This window comes from Mobula hypostoma, chromosome 13, assembly GCF_963921235.1.
Source record: "Mobula hypostoma chromosome 13, sMobHyp1.1, whole genome shotgun sequence".
Classification (NCBI taxonomy): domain Eukaryota; kingdom Metazoa; phylum Chordata; class Chondrichthyes; order Myliobatiformes; family Myliobatidae; genus Mobula; species Mobula hypostoma.
In genome coordinates, this window is record NC_086109.1 from 81,339,241 (window position 1) to 81,355,895 (window position 16,655).

A 16,655-nucleotide genomic window follows, 5' to 3' on the forward strand; every position below is an offset into this window, starting at 1 on the left:
TTACACATTGAGGCACTGGGGAGCTTTCAACTCCACTTTAATAAAACTAAAACCAGAAGGTCAGCACAAAATGTGAAATGAACCTAAGATGCTGAACAGTTAGCAAAACAGCTCATGGAATTACTGCGCACCGAGCTCATTAATATCCTAACACACCAGTTCGACACAGCGCCAATAATCAAAACAACAATTAGGGAGAGGTAGGCATCTGCAAATTCATTACAACATCACATTGCAAATCATAAAATTGCCTCAGTTTAATTCATTCATGTTTTAAAGGTCAAGATATGAGGATTACAATCACAGTGTGATTCTAAAGAGAAAGGGAGCAAGTGATTAGTGACGACAACAGTATTCATCTTAATCCTTTTTTCTGTTCTCCTGCTGCTTATCCCAACAGACAGATAACGTAATCTCTGGTGTTTGGTGCTTTTATTGTTTGTAAATACCTTGTCTACTATAATACCTTTTGTTTTCCAGCTAGTCATTCTAGAAGTCCCCAGCAAATTTGGTGAATTAATTTCAATGATCAAAGATGTTCAAGTTTATTAAAAGCCACACCAGACCAATTGATTAATGCTTCACAAAACATTTCCTACTTTATCAATTTCTTAGTGAAGCACTCCAATCTGCAGGGGCCAACATTAAGCATTCACACACCAAAATGCCACAAACATAGGTGTATAAGATGATGAGAGGCATTGATTGTGTGGATAGTCAGAGGCTTTTTCCTAGGGCTGAAATGGCTAGCATGACAGGGCACAGTTTTAAGGTGCTTGGAAATAGGTACAGAGGAGATGTCAGGGGTAAGTTTTTTTACGCAGAGTGGTGAGTGCGTGGAATGGGCTGCCGGCGGCGGCGGTGGAGGTAGGGTCTTTTAAGAGACTCCTGGACAAGTACATGGAACTCAGAAAAATAGAGGGCTATGGTTAACCCTAGGTAATTTCTAAGGTAAGGATATGATTGGCACAGCTTTGTGGGCTGAAGGGCCTGTATTGCACTGTAGGTTTTCTATGTTTTTATGTTTCTCAACAGCAGCTAACGCGATTCTTCTGTGGTTGGTCATTGCTGCAAGTATTAATAGGTGTTGACACACATGTTGGCCATTCGGCCCATTCAGCTTGTGACAGCACTTTATATACCGGGACCTCACATTGCAATCCTGTTCTCCAGATTACTGCCCAAATAAAGTGATAGATCATATTAGGTAGTTGTAAAGACTGCCAAACGATTGGCAATCCTCACTGTTACTCTGTGAAATGGATTGTAGCTTTGGGAGTTCACACAAACACACAGTTTCAGACTGAATCAATCCTCCTCCATGGGCAGCACTGTTCCACAGTTTCCTGTGATGGAATCACTGGAAATCCATTGGACTAACAAGAAATATATGTATTTCAGTTTTATTTGTATAAAATATTTTACTTTGTTACATGAAGTGTTTGACTGTTATTAATGCACACCCGATTAACAAACCCTCACACCATAATAAACCTAATTTTAATTTTGTAAGTTTTAATTCCCTCAGGTAAATACTTCAAATTAGAAGTTAATGCAAAAGTAGATTAGAACCTTAATTTTATGCTAAGTAAGATATTAAAAATAATATTTTAATTCTATTTTAATTCCACTTCCCATTTCAATATGTCAACCCATGGCCTCCTCTACTCTCGTGATGAGGCCATAGTCAGGTTGGAGGAACAACATTTAATATTCCGTCTGGGTAGACTCCAACGTGATGGCATGACCATTGCTTTCTCGAATTTACGGAAATGCCCCCACCTCCTTCACCATTCCTCATTCCCTTTTCCCTCTCTCACCTTATCTCCTTGCCTGTCCATTGCCTCCCTCTGGTGCTCCTGTCCTTTTCTTTCTTCCATGGCCTTCTGTCCTCTCCTATCTGTCTCCCCCTTCTCCAGCCCTGTATCTCTTTCACCAATCGACTTCCCAGCTCTTTATTTCACCCCTCCCCCTCCTGGTTTCACCTACCACCTTGTGTTTCTCCCTCCCTTCCCCCTCCCACCTTTTAAATCTACTCCTCAGCTTTTCTTCTCCAGTCCTGCTGAAGGGTTTCAGCCCAAAACATCAACTATTTCCTTCCATGGATGCTGCCTGGCCAGCTAAGTTCCTCCAGCATTTCGTGTGTGATGCTACTATTTGCAGATTCAGCTTTTTTCCATACTGGTGGACTACCCATGGTGAATTTTGTTTACATACTGTTCTAACATCCTCTTTTTTCCCTGAAACTATACGTTCAGTGGCAACTTCCTTTACACATGTGCACCTGCTCAGTAATGCAAGTATCTAATCAGCCAATCATATAGCAGCAACTCAATGCATAAAAGCACACAGACCTGGTTAAGGGGTTCAGTTGTTCAGACCAAATATCAGAATGGGGTAGAAATATGATCTCAGTGACATTCCCTCATGGAATGATTATTGGTGCCAGACAGGCTGGTTTGAGATCTCAGAACCTGCTGATCTCCTGGGATTTTCACACTCAACGGACTCGAGACTTTACAGAGAATGGAGCGAAAAATAAGATAAAAACATCCAGTGAGGAGCAGGTCTGTGGACAAAAACACCTTGTTAATGGCAGACACAAAATGCTGGAGGAACTCAGTAGGTCAGGCAGCATCCATGGAAAAAAGTACAGTCAACGTTTTGAGCTGAGACTATTTTATTCATAGATGCTGCCTGTCTGCAGAGTTCCTCCAGCATTGTGTGTATGTTGCCTGGATTTCCAGAATCTGTAAATTTTCTCTTGTTTGTTAATAACGGAGTTTAGAGGAGTATGGCCAGACTGGTTCAAGCTGACAGCAAGGAAGTAACTCAAATAACCAAATAACCATGTTTTTGAACAGTGATGTGCAGAAGATTTTTGTAGAATGCACAACACATCGAAACTTGAACTGGATGGGCTGCAGCAGCAGAAGACCGCGAACACACAGTCAGTAGACACTTTATTAGGTACAGCAGGTAACCTAATAAAGTGGCCACTGAGTCTATATATTTAATTTGCTCCATTACTTACTTCAGCTAGTCGAATTTTTTTTAAATGAGCATGCCTGGAGTAAGGATAATGTTTGTTCAGAAGAACAGTCTTAACCTTATGTGCAAAGCTGCCAGGAAAGATGCTGAAATGGATGGTTTAATGGGTTCAAGTAGTAATTAACTGACACCACTTAAAGGACGGATTGAGCACTTCGGTGAAATTGCTCTGTCGGAGAGACTAGACTTGTTGAAAACACTGGAACACTCATTAGTTCCTGGACTGGAGACCTTTGATTCTGAGATTTGATGGCTCTTTGGCTATCTGCTCACTGTATTTTCAAGATAGAAAGGAAACAGCAGCAAATAGGCAAGTTAAAAAAAATTAGGGGAACTGCCCTCATGTTTTTAAATTTAATTTTATTTGTTGTTGAGATACTGTGCAGAACCGGCCCTTCAAGCCCAACAAGCCATGCTACCCAGCAGCCCACCTATTTAACACCAGGCTAATCACAATACAACTTACAATAACCAATTAACCTACTAACTGGTGGGTCTTTGGACTGTGGGAGGAAACCGGAGCACCCAGAGGAAACCCATGCAGACACGGGGAGAACGTACAAACCCCTTAAAGGTGGCATCAGAATTGAACTCTGAACTCAGACACCCTGAGCTGTGGTGGGTTTGCACTTTTCAAAAATTGTTTTGAAATTCAGACAAGAGTCAACAAGCCCTGGCTATACACACAGAACAAAAACTTGTTAGCATAGTGCAGGTTATTAATTAAGACACTGAGATTTCTCTGATGGACAACCAGCTTTTGATCCAATTTGATATCTGAAATTTGCTGGAATTGCGGGGATTGTTCAAGTGAAATGCAGAAACTTTGCGCATGCCATGAGCTGCACGAATGATAGGAATCAGTATATAGGTTTGCATTGGATTTGCATGTTAGCTTCCAGTGAAGCATCCATCACTGGGGATCCTCACCATCCAGGACATGACTTCTTTTCATTACTACCGTCAAGGAGGAGATACAGGAACCTGAAAAAAATACACTCAATGCTGTAAGAACAGCTTCTTCCCCTCCACCATCAGATTTCTAAGTAGTCCATGAACACTAACTCACTACCTCTCTCTTTTTGCACTATTTTTATATATTTCTTATTGTAACTTATTATAATTTTTTATGTGTTCTACTGTACTGTTGCTGCAAAAAGACAAATTTCACAACATACGTCAGTGGTAATAAAGTTGGTTCTGATTCTAGCTGTTGAAACTACATGACAACTCCCAAACAACAAAAACATTGGTCAATTCACTCCAATTAATTGTCTGTCAATTATTTCACTGTCAGGCATCGATTATCATGTGTTCTGTGATGTAATCTGTGCTCAGGCTAAGGACTCTTTCATTTGCTTGTGTTAGATAGCTGCTCTTTATTTCACTGGCCTTCATTATCTTTGATTCTGCCACCACTCCATAGCTCTACAGATAGCAGGCACAAATCTGAAAACAACGACATGTTACATACAATACCATGCGAAAATCTTAGACTCCTGTATATAGCTAGTGCCTAAGGCTTTTACACAGTACTGTAGTAATTTTATGTTTTGCACTGTACTGGTGCCGCAAAAAAAAAACAAATTTCATGACATATGTGAGTGATGATAAACCTGATTCTGATATGGGTCTGTATTGCGGACTGAGAGCGGGAAATGAGCAGGAAGCACCAGAGAGGAATTCTGTAATGACCACAACCAATTGTTTGGAATCAAATTACCACGCTTGGTGTCTCAGGGCTGGGCGTGTCTGCACCCACGCCACCCCCTGCCCTTGGCACTCTGCCATCACCTGTCCCTCACCCCTACCATGGCGCTCTACCCTCGCCATGCCCAATATCCTTTGCCACCACGATATTTACAGACTCGCTCCTCATTGACAAATACAGTACTGTGTAAAAGCCTTAGGCAAGCTAGCTATATAAGAGGGGTGATTGATAAGTTCGTGGCCGAAGGTAGAAGGAGTCAATTTTAGAAAAACTAGTACACTTATTTTTCAACATAGTCCCCTCCTACATGTACACACTTAGTCCAGCAATCGTGGAGCATACGGATCCCTTCTTTGTAGAAGTGGTCCATAGCAGGGGCGATTGATAATTTTGTGGCCTAAGGTAGAAGGAGATGAGTTATACCGTTCTCGTTACAAGCACGTGCAGTTCAAGTCTTTGAGTGAAAATACAGAAAGTTTGAAGTTAATAACTCAACTCCTTCTACCACTTATCAATCACCCCTGCTGTGGACCACTTCTGGAGGTCCAAGACGCTGACTTCTACAAAGGAGAGATCCGTATGCTCCACGACAGCTGGACTAAGTGTGTAAATGTAGGAAAAATAAATGTACTAGGTTTTCTAAAATTGACTCCTTCTACCTTAGGCCACTAACTTATCAATCACCCCTCGTACATAGGCTACAACTTTTGCACAGCACCGCAGAAGAATGTTGTTACTTGGAAGGCTAATCAGCAGGCTACTGACAGTAGCTGAATAGACATTCTCAAAGGGTTTTATCATTCTGGGCAGTATTGTTTAATGCTAGCTGCCCTGAGGAATGTGATCCTCGACAGTACTGTCCATCAACAACAGATATTCATAGCAATAGTTACCTTATAGAAACCAGTGTTCTTCAAAACCAGCAACTACAGGTAACAAAACTCAAGAACTATTATCCTTAACTGCAATAGATACGTCCTTTGACAATGACAGCAGTTTGTGCCTATAGTGATAATGGTGGACATAAACATAGTCTGACATTAGCAACGCCCAACACTATCAGCATCATGTTGCAGCACACTGTTCATCCCTGACATCAACAGCATGTCCTGACAATAGTCATGTTCCTTAACAACAATTGCGTTCCTTAATAATAACATCATCACTTGACATCAATGACCCTCGACAACATTAGATCATGTTGACAGCAGCATCTCTTGAAAATAATGAACCTCGATAACTACAGTATTCTTTGGCAGTAGTGACCCAGGGTAATAATATCATTCCTCAATACAGTGAGCTGAACAGTGTCATACTGCCTTAACACAGACCATGACTTCATTCCTGGATACCAACCATTAACAATAACATAACTTGCCGATATGATGCCTCACTCCGACAAAATATGTCTGCTGCACAACTCTGAATCACAAATTAGCAATGCTATTCCCCTCCCCCCACCTATCTTCTTCCACCAACCAACACAAATCTGTAGGCATCGACTGCTGAAAACAGTTAGGAATCCAAGTGACAATAAATTTTGTTCCATATCTTGTACAAAATAAACACAGCTCATCATCAGATCTGCTGGTAAGTGAGAAAGATGTGATAATGACCTTATTCTTTAAGCAATGAGAAACAGTGAACTTCACTCTAACTGTCTTTCAAACTGTAGAGATTTTTAATGGGCTCCGTTGCTGCTTGCTGAACAAATGACTGCTTACTATGACTTCTCACATCCAGCACTCCAAAGTTCAAATGTCAAAAAACATGACAGCTGACAATCTTCCACCAAAATGGTTCACCATACGTGTACAGGGTGATGGACTATACACACCCTTTTCCACCAGCTACATTACTAGAAAACCCTGAAATTGCCAAGAACAAGAAACCAGTGGATTTAGCCAAAATCCACAGTGGAGAACTGAAACCTAAATTGTGCCAGTGAGAAGTTGTAGCACCAAGATCTCCTTGATCATCTAGAGGCCATTGGGGCATGGACCTCTTTTAAGTATTGGATGGCACCATTCAATTTTGACAGTGCTGAACCTCACACAGAAATGACACACACCAGAGAGAATGGTACCCAGGCCCAGAATGGGGGCCGTGTGAGGTCATAGGCTGAGGGTGAAAGGTGAAATATTTTTGGGGAACTTCTTCACTCAGAGAGTGGTGCGAGTGTGGAATGAGCTGCAAGCGGGAATGATGGATGTGAATTTGATTTCAGCATTTCAGAGAAATTTGGATAAGTACATTGATGGGAGATGTATGGAAGATTATGATCCAGGTGCAGGTCTATGACCATAAGCAGAATAACAGTTCAGCACACACAAGATGGGCTGAAAGGCCTGATTCTGTGCTGTAGTGCTCTATGACTCTATACGTTTGCTGTACAGCTCTTAATCACAAACCAATCCTGTCTTTATTTGTAAACTTTTACTTCTGCCCTGGAGCACAATTGCCAACATGCTCCTCTGGGTCCAAATAATTCTTGCTGCATAGATTTGAGCAGGGAAAGTGATATGAGCTGTGGGTCAATGGGTATACTCAAACCTCTGAGTAATTGCTCGGTGGATTGTAGCTGTAAGTCTCACTCCCAAGACATAATCAGAAAAGCTAAGCTGGCACTCCAGAGTGGTCGCATTATCAAAATTGCTAAAATGACAGCTTAACCAGGGCATTCAGTTCCCCCCTCCCCTCTCAGGTGAGGGTAAAAGAATCTGATGCTATTTCAAGAAGAGTCAGGGAAATTCTACCAGTTGCCTTGGTAAATAATGATTGTTCCCGTAACATCAGGAAAACAAGGTTATCTGATCATTATCTGGTCTGTAGGAAATTGGCACAAATTGGCCAATATTCCTCTATTCTCATAGCCTATACACGCCAAGTACTTTATTGATTCTTTGGGACATTGCTAGCATGAAAAGTGCTATCAAATGCATGCCTATCTATCTCTTACCTGGTGGATGCCAATGGAGTGTACGTGAGTGACATTCCAATCTACATCAGGGAGAGGGGAGCCTGATCCATTGCAAGTCACCACGGCATCCTCGCCTGCCTTCACCGACAAGTTACTGTGACTCACGCTGATTTCTGGCAACTCTGCACAGAAAAAGACGGGGACAAAATCACTATTATATCTGACAAGGGGTACTGCTTACGAGTTCAACGGACTTGATGCCAGATACTAAAGGAGCAAGAGGAGAAAAAGTAAAATGGAATTCCATTAATATAGCATATTTATAGCAAAGACTTATCAAAGAGATTCACAAGAACTTCATCAAAAATTTTAGATGCTTGGCTAAATAAGCTGATCGGTAGGCAGTGATATTTATCCGACATGTCAGTCTATTGCCTCATCTACTGCCATGATGAGGCCACACTTAGGTTGGAGGAGCATCTCCTTATATTCCATCTGGGTAGCCTCCAACAAGATGGCATGAACATCAATTTCTCGAACTTCTAGTAACTGCCCCCACCCCATCTCTCCTTCACCATTCCCTATTACTGTTTCCCTCTCTCAGCTTATCTTCTTATCTGCCCATTACCTCCTTCTGGTGCTCCTCCTCCTTCCCTTTCTCCCATGGTCTTTTATTCTCTCCCCTCAGATTACCTTTTCTCCAACCCTCAATCTCTTTCACCAATCAACGTCCCAGCTCTTTATATCATCCCCCCTCCCAGTTTCACCAATCACCTACTACCTTGTACTTCCTCCTTCCCTCCCCCCACCTTCTTACTCTGACTTGTCCTTTTTTTTCCCCAGTCCTGGTGAAGGGTCTCAGCCCAAAATGTCAACCATTTACTCTTTTCCATAGATACTGCCTGGCTTGATGATTTCCTCCGGCACTTTCGTGTGCGTTGCCCAGTGATATTTAATGGTCACTTGGAGGTGGATTTAATTATGGGAAAAGAACGGTGTGTATTACAAACAGAACAAGTTACTTGTGGAGAGATTTCCCTGTTTCAGGTCCTTGGCAGCTGAAGGCATGACCACCAACAGTGCCAGTGCAATGAGACAAAGCTGAGGATATCTAGATACCTCGAAAGGCTAAAGGCCAGAGTAGTTTATGGATGTGGATTAATGATCTGTCAGAGTATGTCTTACAACGTTTAAAATACGTTTTGACAGGTCCACTGATATAAAGGGTTTAGAAGGGTACAGGTAAATGGGAAAAACTTGGATATGTCAGCATACATAAGTTAGCTGAAGGGTCTGTTTCCATGCTTGCAACTCAATGATGTGAAACCAAGGATGAAAGTTTTAAAATTAAGGCATTCCAATAAAATCAAATTAAAGCTGAAGGTGAGGCGGTCTTACTTTCTAACACTCAATTGGAAAAAGCTGCGGAAAGTCGTAAACTCAGTCAGCTCCATCGTGGGCACTCGTCTCCCCAGCATCCAGGGCACCTACGAAAGGCAGCATCCATCATTAAGCTCCCCCCGGCCCCCCATCAGCCAGGACATGCCATCTTTTCATTGCTATCATCAGGGAGGAGATACAGCAGCCTGAAAACACATGCTCAATGTTTCAGGAACAGTGTCTTCTCCTCTGCCATCAGATCCCTGAATGAGCAATGAAGCCATGAATATTACCTCAACATCCTTTCACTCTCTTCTTCCACAACTTATTTGATTTAATTTTCTTTCCTAACATGTACTTCTTATTGTAATTTATAGATTTATTATGTATTGCACTGTACTGCTGCCTCTAAACATCAAATTTCACAACATATGCCAGAGATATTAATCAGTGATTCTGATTCTGAACTTTAATAAACTTCTCGAGATGCACAGTGGACAGTATCCTGACTGGTTGTATCACAGCCTGGTATGGAAACACCAATGTCCATGAATGGAAAAGCCTATAAAAAGTGGAGGACTTTTTATATCTATCTCAGGCAGAGCCCTCCCCATCATTGAGCACATCTACAAGGACCACTGCCACAAGAAAGCAGCTTCCACCATATCCATCATCAAGGACCTCCATCATCCTGGCCATGCTCTTTACTCGCTGCTGCCATTGCAGAGGAGATACAGGAACTTTCAGTCCCTCACTACCATATTCAGTAACTGTTGTTGCCCTTCAACCACCAGGCTCCTGAACCAGCGTGCATAACTTCCCTCACCTGAATCATATAACCATATAACAATTACAGCATGAAAACAGGCCATCTTGGCCTTTCTAGTCCATGCCGAACTCTTACTCTCACCTAATCCCACCGAACTGCACTCAGCCCATAACCCGCCATTCCTTTCCTGTCCATATAGCTGTCCAATTTAACTTTAAATGACAACATCGAACCGGCCTCAACAACTTCTGCTGGAAGCTCGTTCCACACAGCTACCACTCTCTGAGTAAAGAAGTTCCCCCTCTTGTCACCCCTAAACTTTTGCCCTTTAACTCTCAACTCATGTCCTCTTCCTTGACTCTCCTCCACTCTCAATGGAAAAAGCCTATCCACGTCAACTCTATCTATCGCCCTCATAATTTTAAATACCTCTATCAAGTCCCCCCTCAACCTTCTACGCTCCAAAGAATAAAGACCCAACTTGTTCAACCTTTCTCTGTAACTTAGGAGATGAAACCCAGGTAACATACTAGTAAATCTCTGATCTCTGATCTGATTCCAGAAACCATGGACTCACTTTCAAGGACATTACAGCTCATGTTCTCAATATTAGTTACTTATTATTTTCATTATTACATTGGTCGTTGTCTTGTGGAGGGGGGGGTGTGGCTTATTCTACTTGCCAAAAGTCACTTTGTTATGATTAGTTAGGTTAGAAACTGCTGCTGCTTTTCCCATTGGCTAACAACCTTGTGTCCAGTTTCAGATATCCCAGGTGTAAAATAGCACGTGGAAGGGGCTTGCTCTCTCTTCCCAATGGTGTGTATAACCATTGGGATGGTATGCTCTGTGTATGCCTTTAAATAAGTATGTTTGTTAAGTATTCAACTCTGTAGTTTCTGTAAGTTGGGGAACATGAATGTTTGGTCAAATTTTTACTGTTTGTATATAAATGATTAATATACTTATTCACAGTCAATGTCTCCCTCGCCAGACCCACAAACCTGATTCAATGTTATATTTTGGCACTGTGAGCAGGATATGACTATTTGAGCAGAAATGTATTTCTTTAAAAGGTTATTTAAAAGAGAGGACTCCCTCACCATGAGAGCTGAAGAATCCCAGGCTGGACAGATAATTGTGAGGGCTTTGGAAGTCTTGCTAACCTACTGATGGGTTATGGAATGCTGGTATATTGGTCAAACCAGTTAGATTTTGCAGGGGTTGAAATGGGACACCATATTGTTTCCATCCTCTCGGTTCCCAGGAGAAAATATAGCAGGTGAGATGCTTTCTGGCTGTTTACAGTGATTGTAAGACATTAGTATAAAACAATAACAAGTCTTAAGAATGAATTGGAAGACATTAGTCAGCACTGTATTATTCTGAGAGAATGACTGTTGATAGCCCAGACAAGGGCTGCAAAGTTAGACGATAAGAATATAGAGATAACTTGTCAGCTAAGGAAGCTACAACATTTAGATGCTGTGCGCCAAGCAGGTTGGCAACTCTGTTAAGGCTTAAGCCGTGATGAGGTGGGGCGATGATCCTACTGTGGGGCTGGAGGATGGGGATATCTGGCTGGATGATGAAAATGAGGGACAGACGATAGCATGAACTCCTCGGTTTAATCCTCAAAAAGAATGCCTTCTCCCCTGTGGTAAGAAATCCTGCAATACATTACTGGGGATTGCATTTGAACTTGCACACTAGACCAATGGGTCAGATTACTGAATTTGTATGAGGACTCCTTACAACATTATGGAAAGGGTGCCACTGATATTGATACCTTTGACAAGGAAAAAGATTATTGGGGAAATTATCTGGTCTCTCAGGTTTTGGCTTTCTGTTCTGGGGGAGCTGGGAGGGAGTAATCTATTCCAGCCAACCTCAATCCAGAGTCCGGTAACAGCCTTAAGGGCCTTGAGCCTTAATATCTCTGGTGGTGTACGTGCTTTAAGGACTGGTATTTCCCCATGTACCATTTGTTTAATTGGATGGTCCTGACTCTCAATGTGATTTCCCCACCTGACAGAGTGTTGGTGTAGATGGTACGATGAGTACAGGTGCACGGTGTAAGGCAGATGGCAAGTGCGGGCAGGAACAGCATCCTGGGATGGCTGTGACAGATGGTGTTGTGAAGCTGGCTGCTTGCTGGATGCTGAATGGCACTTGCTGGATATGCAGTTCCTAGGGCTGCCCATTGTTCCACAGGGTGGTGCAGTTGATATGTACTGCTGTATGTATGCCACCCCAGTGCCACAGATGAGGACCTTGTTCATGCTGGTCGATAAGAGGGCTATTATAGTCTTTCTCAGTTTAGTGTGGTGAGACTGTTGCTGGAGCTGATTTGGATGGTCCTGGACTTTTGTTAGGCATCCGTTAGTCTCAGGAGACCATGGATTTGTACCTTGGAAGGTTTCCAGGGCACAGGCCTGGGCAAGGTTGTATGGAAGACCAGCAGTTGCCCATGCTGCAAGTCTCCCCTCTCCACACCACCGATGTTGTCCAAGGGAAGGGCATTAGGACCCATACAGCTTGGCATCGGTGTCGTCGCAGAGCAATGTGTGGTTAAGTGCCTTGCTCAAGGACACACACGCTGACACAGCCAAGGCTCGAACTAGCGACCTTCAGATCACTAGACGAATGCCTTAACCACTTGGCCACGCGCCAACATGCGTCTTGGACTACCTGCTTACAAAAGAAGGTGGCACTTGAGCTGTTATTGTCAAGGATGCTGCACCTACATTCCTGATAGGTTGGGTAACATCTTTCACTTGGTTGATCACATCTGAGAGTTAGTGTATAAGATTAAATGGGGGACCAGCTCATTAGCTATTACACTCCGGGGGTCGGGGGGCTGGAGGGATTTTGTGTCACAGAGAGGCTGTAGTATGCTGGGAGATGACTGTTGGGTTTACAGTATTGGGTATTGTACACTTGTGTTTTATATATAACTTAGGGAGTTCATGTGAGTCATACTAGTCTGAGGGTTGGATCATCATGGTTGCAACTTTCGAGGGGTGGTGGGTCCTGTGGGGGTGTGACCTATTCTGCCTGTCAAAAATAGCTTTATCGTGATTGGTTAGTTTAGAAACTGCTGTTGCTTTTTCCATTGGTTAGTCGCCTGGTGTCCAATTTCAAATAACGCAGATATAAAATAGCATATGGAAGGAGCTTGGTCTCTCTTCCTTTGTTTAAGGCAAGCGGTGCACATAACCATTGGGAAGGTATGCCCTGGACGTGCTTTTAACTAAGTATATTTGCTGATATTCAACTCTGTAGTTTCTGTAACATGGGGAACATGAATGTTTGGTTGAATTTTTACTGTTTGTAAATTAATGATTAATATACTGATTTGTAGTCAGTGTTTTCTGTCTCACTTCCACACCCATTAACCCGATTCAATGTTACAGTTGTTTATCAGCTTTAGTTTGTGTGTATTTTTTTCATTGATTTGTTTGTATTACTCTGTTCTACTGTGAATGCCCAGAAGAAAATTAATCTCAAGGTAGCATATACTGAAATATACATCCTTTGATAATAAATTTACTTGGAATTTTTTGAACTATGAACAGATGAAATAAACCCCTGCTTAAACTGCGTCAGAAGTCAGTGTCTGGGGCCACTGCTACTGGATGCTGTAAGGAAAGAATTACATTTGATTCCTCCTTGTTATATGCTAAGATTTGTAGTACAAAATGGAAATTTGAAGGCAAAATGGTGTCAATCTATAATGTAGGAATGCTTTGAGAAAGTACAGAAAAACCAGTCCACAGCAATGTTTTGATTCTCAGTGTGAGTGCCAGTCTACAGCCTTGAGAGGCGATAATAGTGGAAAACATATTTGTCTGGAAAGGTGCTGGGTTAAATATACTTCATTTTTTGAAGGGATCTTAAAGTGTATAAAAAGGGCCAATTTCTTTGGGTAAAATGGAGATCTTCTCTTAGACTGGGTCACAACTAGTGCTAGGAGTTAGAGACAGAGAGAGAGAGTGAGACATTTAGTGATTGATTAGTATTATTTTATCTCTTTTGCAACTTTATTAATGGTTTTTCTTTCTTTTTTACATTTTATTCTTCATATGTCTCTAATAAAGTAACTTCTTATGAACTTTAACACATGCACAGTGCCTCCTTTGTTTTTAGGTAGCTCTTGTTGCTGAATCAGAAAAGAACATGTATCAATTTTTTAAAATATTTTCATTACTGAGATTAGACCCATTATAATATTTGAAACTGTAAACCCAGTCCTCAGGATGAAGAGTGAACTGGCAGGATAAAAGGACCGAACACTAACAAATGGCCCATACTAAATGGCACATGTCCTTGTGCAAGAGAAAAGCAGAATCCACACAAAGCTGGAAGCAGCAAGCATGGCCTCTGTATTAAAAAAAAGAGATCAAACAGAGGCAGAGCTCTGTAAGCTTAGTTGCAGATCAAAGAATCAGGCCAATTTAGATAAAAGCCAGCAAAACAATAGGGACATCATTAAAAGCTGGAGATCCTGCCCAACAAACATCAAAACTCATGTCTAATTCAACTCCAATCAATAGATCTAAACGCACACACAACTACTGACAGTCCATCCTACTTCGTCTCCATATTTCTTCTCTTTGGCTAGAACTGAGGGAATCATACAGGCAGACTACAATGCAACAGTGGAACTATATATCATGTTCAGTGCTACAGATCTCAGATGAATTTGTAGGCCACGGCTTTTTACAGAAATGGACCACTCAGTAGTCCCCTCCTGTAAACGATCGTGACAATAGTCATGGATTGAGAATTGGCTAACGGAAAGAAAGCACACAAGAAATGGATCATTGTCAGGTTGCTAGGCATCAGCACTTGGGGCCTAGATTTTCACAATTTATATCAATAATCTGGCTAAGGAGACTAAATGTCATATTTCCAAGTTGGCTGACAATAATAGATTAGGTGGATTTGTGAGAATGGAGGAAGATATAAAGAGGCTTCAAGAGAACATTGGAGAACTGAATGAGTGGGCAGGAATATGGTAGTTGGAATATAATATAATAAAATACAAGTTAACCATTTTGGTGCACACAACAGAAAAAAAGACTGCTTATTAAATGATGATAGACTGGTTAGTTTTGATATTCAAAGCTTGCACACAAGTTCCTCAGGGTCAACATATAGGTTAAAAAAAAAGCAGTTACGAGACAAATCAAAGGGATCTGAACATATGAGTAAGGAAGACGTGCAATTGAATTGGCTGGGCAGCATGGTAACACAATGATTTAAATAATATTTTTCAGTTCCAGCTGTAAGATTAGGGTTCAATTCCTGCTACTGTCTGTAATCAGTTTGTACATTCTGCCCGTAATTCCTTGGGTTTCCTCTGGGTGCTCCAGTTTCCTCCCACATTCTAAAGACATATGAGTTACGATTAGTAAGTTTCAGGCATGATATGTTGGCACTGGAAGCATGGCAACACTTGCAGAATGTTCCCCATTGCTGAGAAGTCTAGAACCAGGTATCACTCTTAAGAGGTAGACTGCTTCAGAAATTTCTTCACTCAGAGATAGTGAACCTTTCAAACCTTCTTTCCCAGGGTTCCAACCTTTTTTATGCCATGGACCCTTACCATTAATCGAGGGGTACACGGACCCCAGGTTGGGAACCCTTGTTCTATCCTGAACAGCAATGAGGGCTCAGTCATTCTGCTTATTTAAAGCTGAGTTGATAGGTCTCTTGGATCAATAGGGAATCAAGAGATATTTTGATAGTGTTTGAAAATAGCACTGAGGTAGAAGAACACCCATGATATTATGAATGGCAGAGCCAGTTTGAAGAGTTGAGGATTTCCCTTATTCATGTTTCTTAAATTCTTATACAATACCTATTGTACTTTTGTTGTCTCTTTCAGGTTAACTTGTATTTTATCACATTGTATTCAAACTTTTGTAAATGTGAAGTGCAGAGAGTGATGGCTGGCTGTATCACAGCTTGGTAGTGGAACACCAATGCCTTTGAACAGAAAATACTACAGAAGGAAGTGGATTTGGCACAGTACGTCATGGTTTAAACCCTCCCAACCATTGAGCACATCTACAAGAAATGCTGACATGGGAAAGCATCGTCCATCGTCTGAGATCACCACCACTCAGGCCACGCCCGTTTCTCACTGCTGCCATCAGGTAGAAGGTACAAGATCCTCAAGACTTAACGTCAGCAGGTTCAAGAGTGGTTACTCCCCCTTAACCATTGGGATATTGAACAAAAAGGGATACCACACCCACTTGCCCATCCATTGAGCTGTTCCCACAACCAATGATCTCACTTTAACGACTCTTTATCTCATTATCTCATGTTCTCGCTATTTATTGCTATTAATTTATATTTGCATTTGCAGTTTGTTGTCTTCTGCAAGCTGGTAGATCTTTCATTGATGCTGTTACAATTACTATTCTATAGATTTGCTGAGGAAAATGAATCTCAGGGTTTATATAGTGACATAAATGTACTTTGATAATAAAATTTACTTTTGAACCTTAAACTTTGAGGAATCTATCTAGTGATGTTCAACCTTTATCTTTCCTTACATGACAGAATTTTAATCATATTCTCATTGTACATTTGTCTTGACAACTCCGCTCTCCACTGCCGCCAATCTTTTTACAATTTCCACTTTTCCAATAACACTATTAAGATACTGGAGCTCCTCAGACTCAGGCATCACGAGCCCAGTTGTTATTAGAGGTTAGCAGAAGCCCCATCAACCCATCCAAGAGAACTCTGTATAGGTGCATGGATGAGGGGGATATGGGTGGGTCAATGGGATAACAGTTCAGCATAGA

General features: G+C 41.6%; 1 protein-coding gene across 1 annotated transcript in view; it reads right to left on the reverse strand.

Moving 5' to 3' along the window:
• The window catches only part of ntrk3a (neurotrophic tyrosine kinase, receptor, type 3a), a 983,676-nt gene that overhangs the window by 491,458 nt on the left and 475,563 nt on the right, over positions 1 to 16,655 (reverse strand). The window contains exon 6 of the mRNA XM_063066043.1: positions 7,722 to 7,864. Coding sequence (XP_062922113.1) covers positions 7,722 to 7,864 — 143 coding nt within the window. The remainder of the gene's footprint in view (positions 1 to 7,721; positions 7,865 to 16,655) is intronic.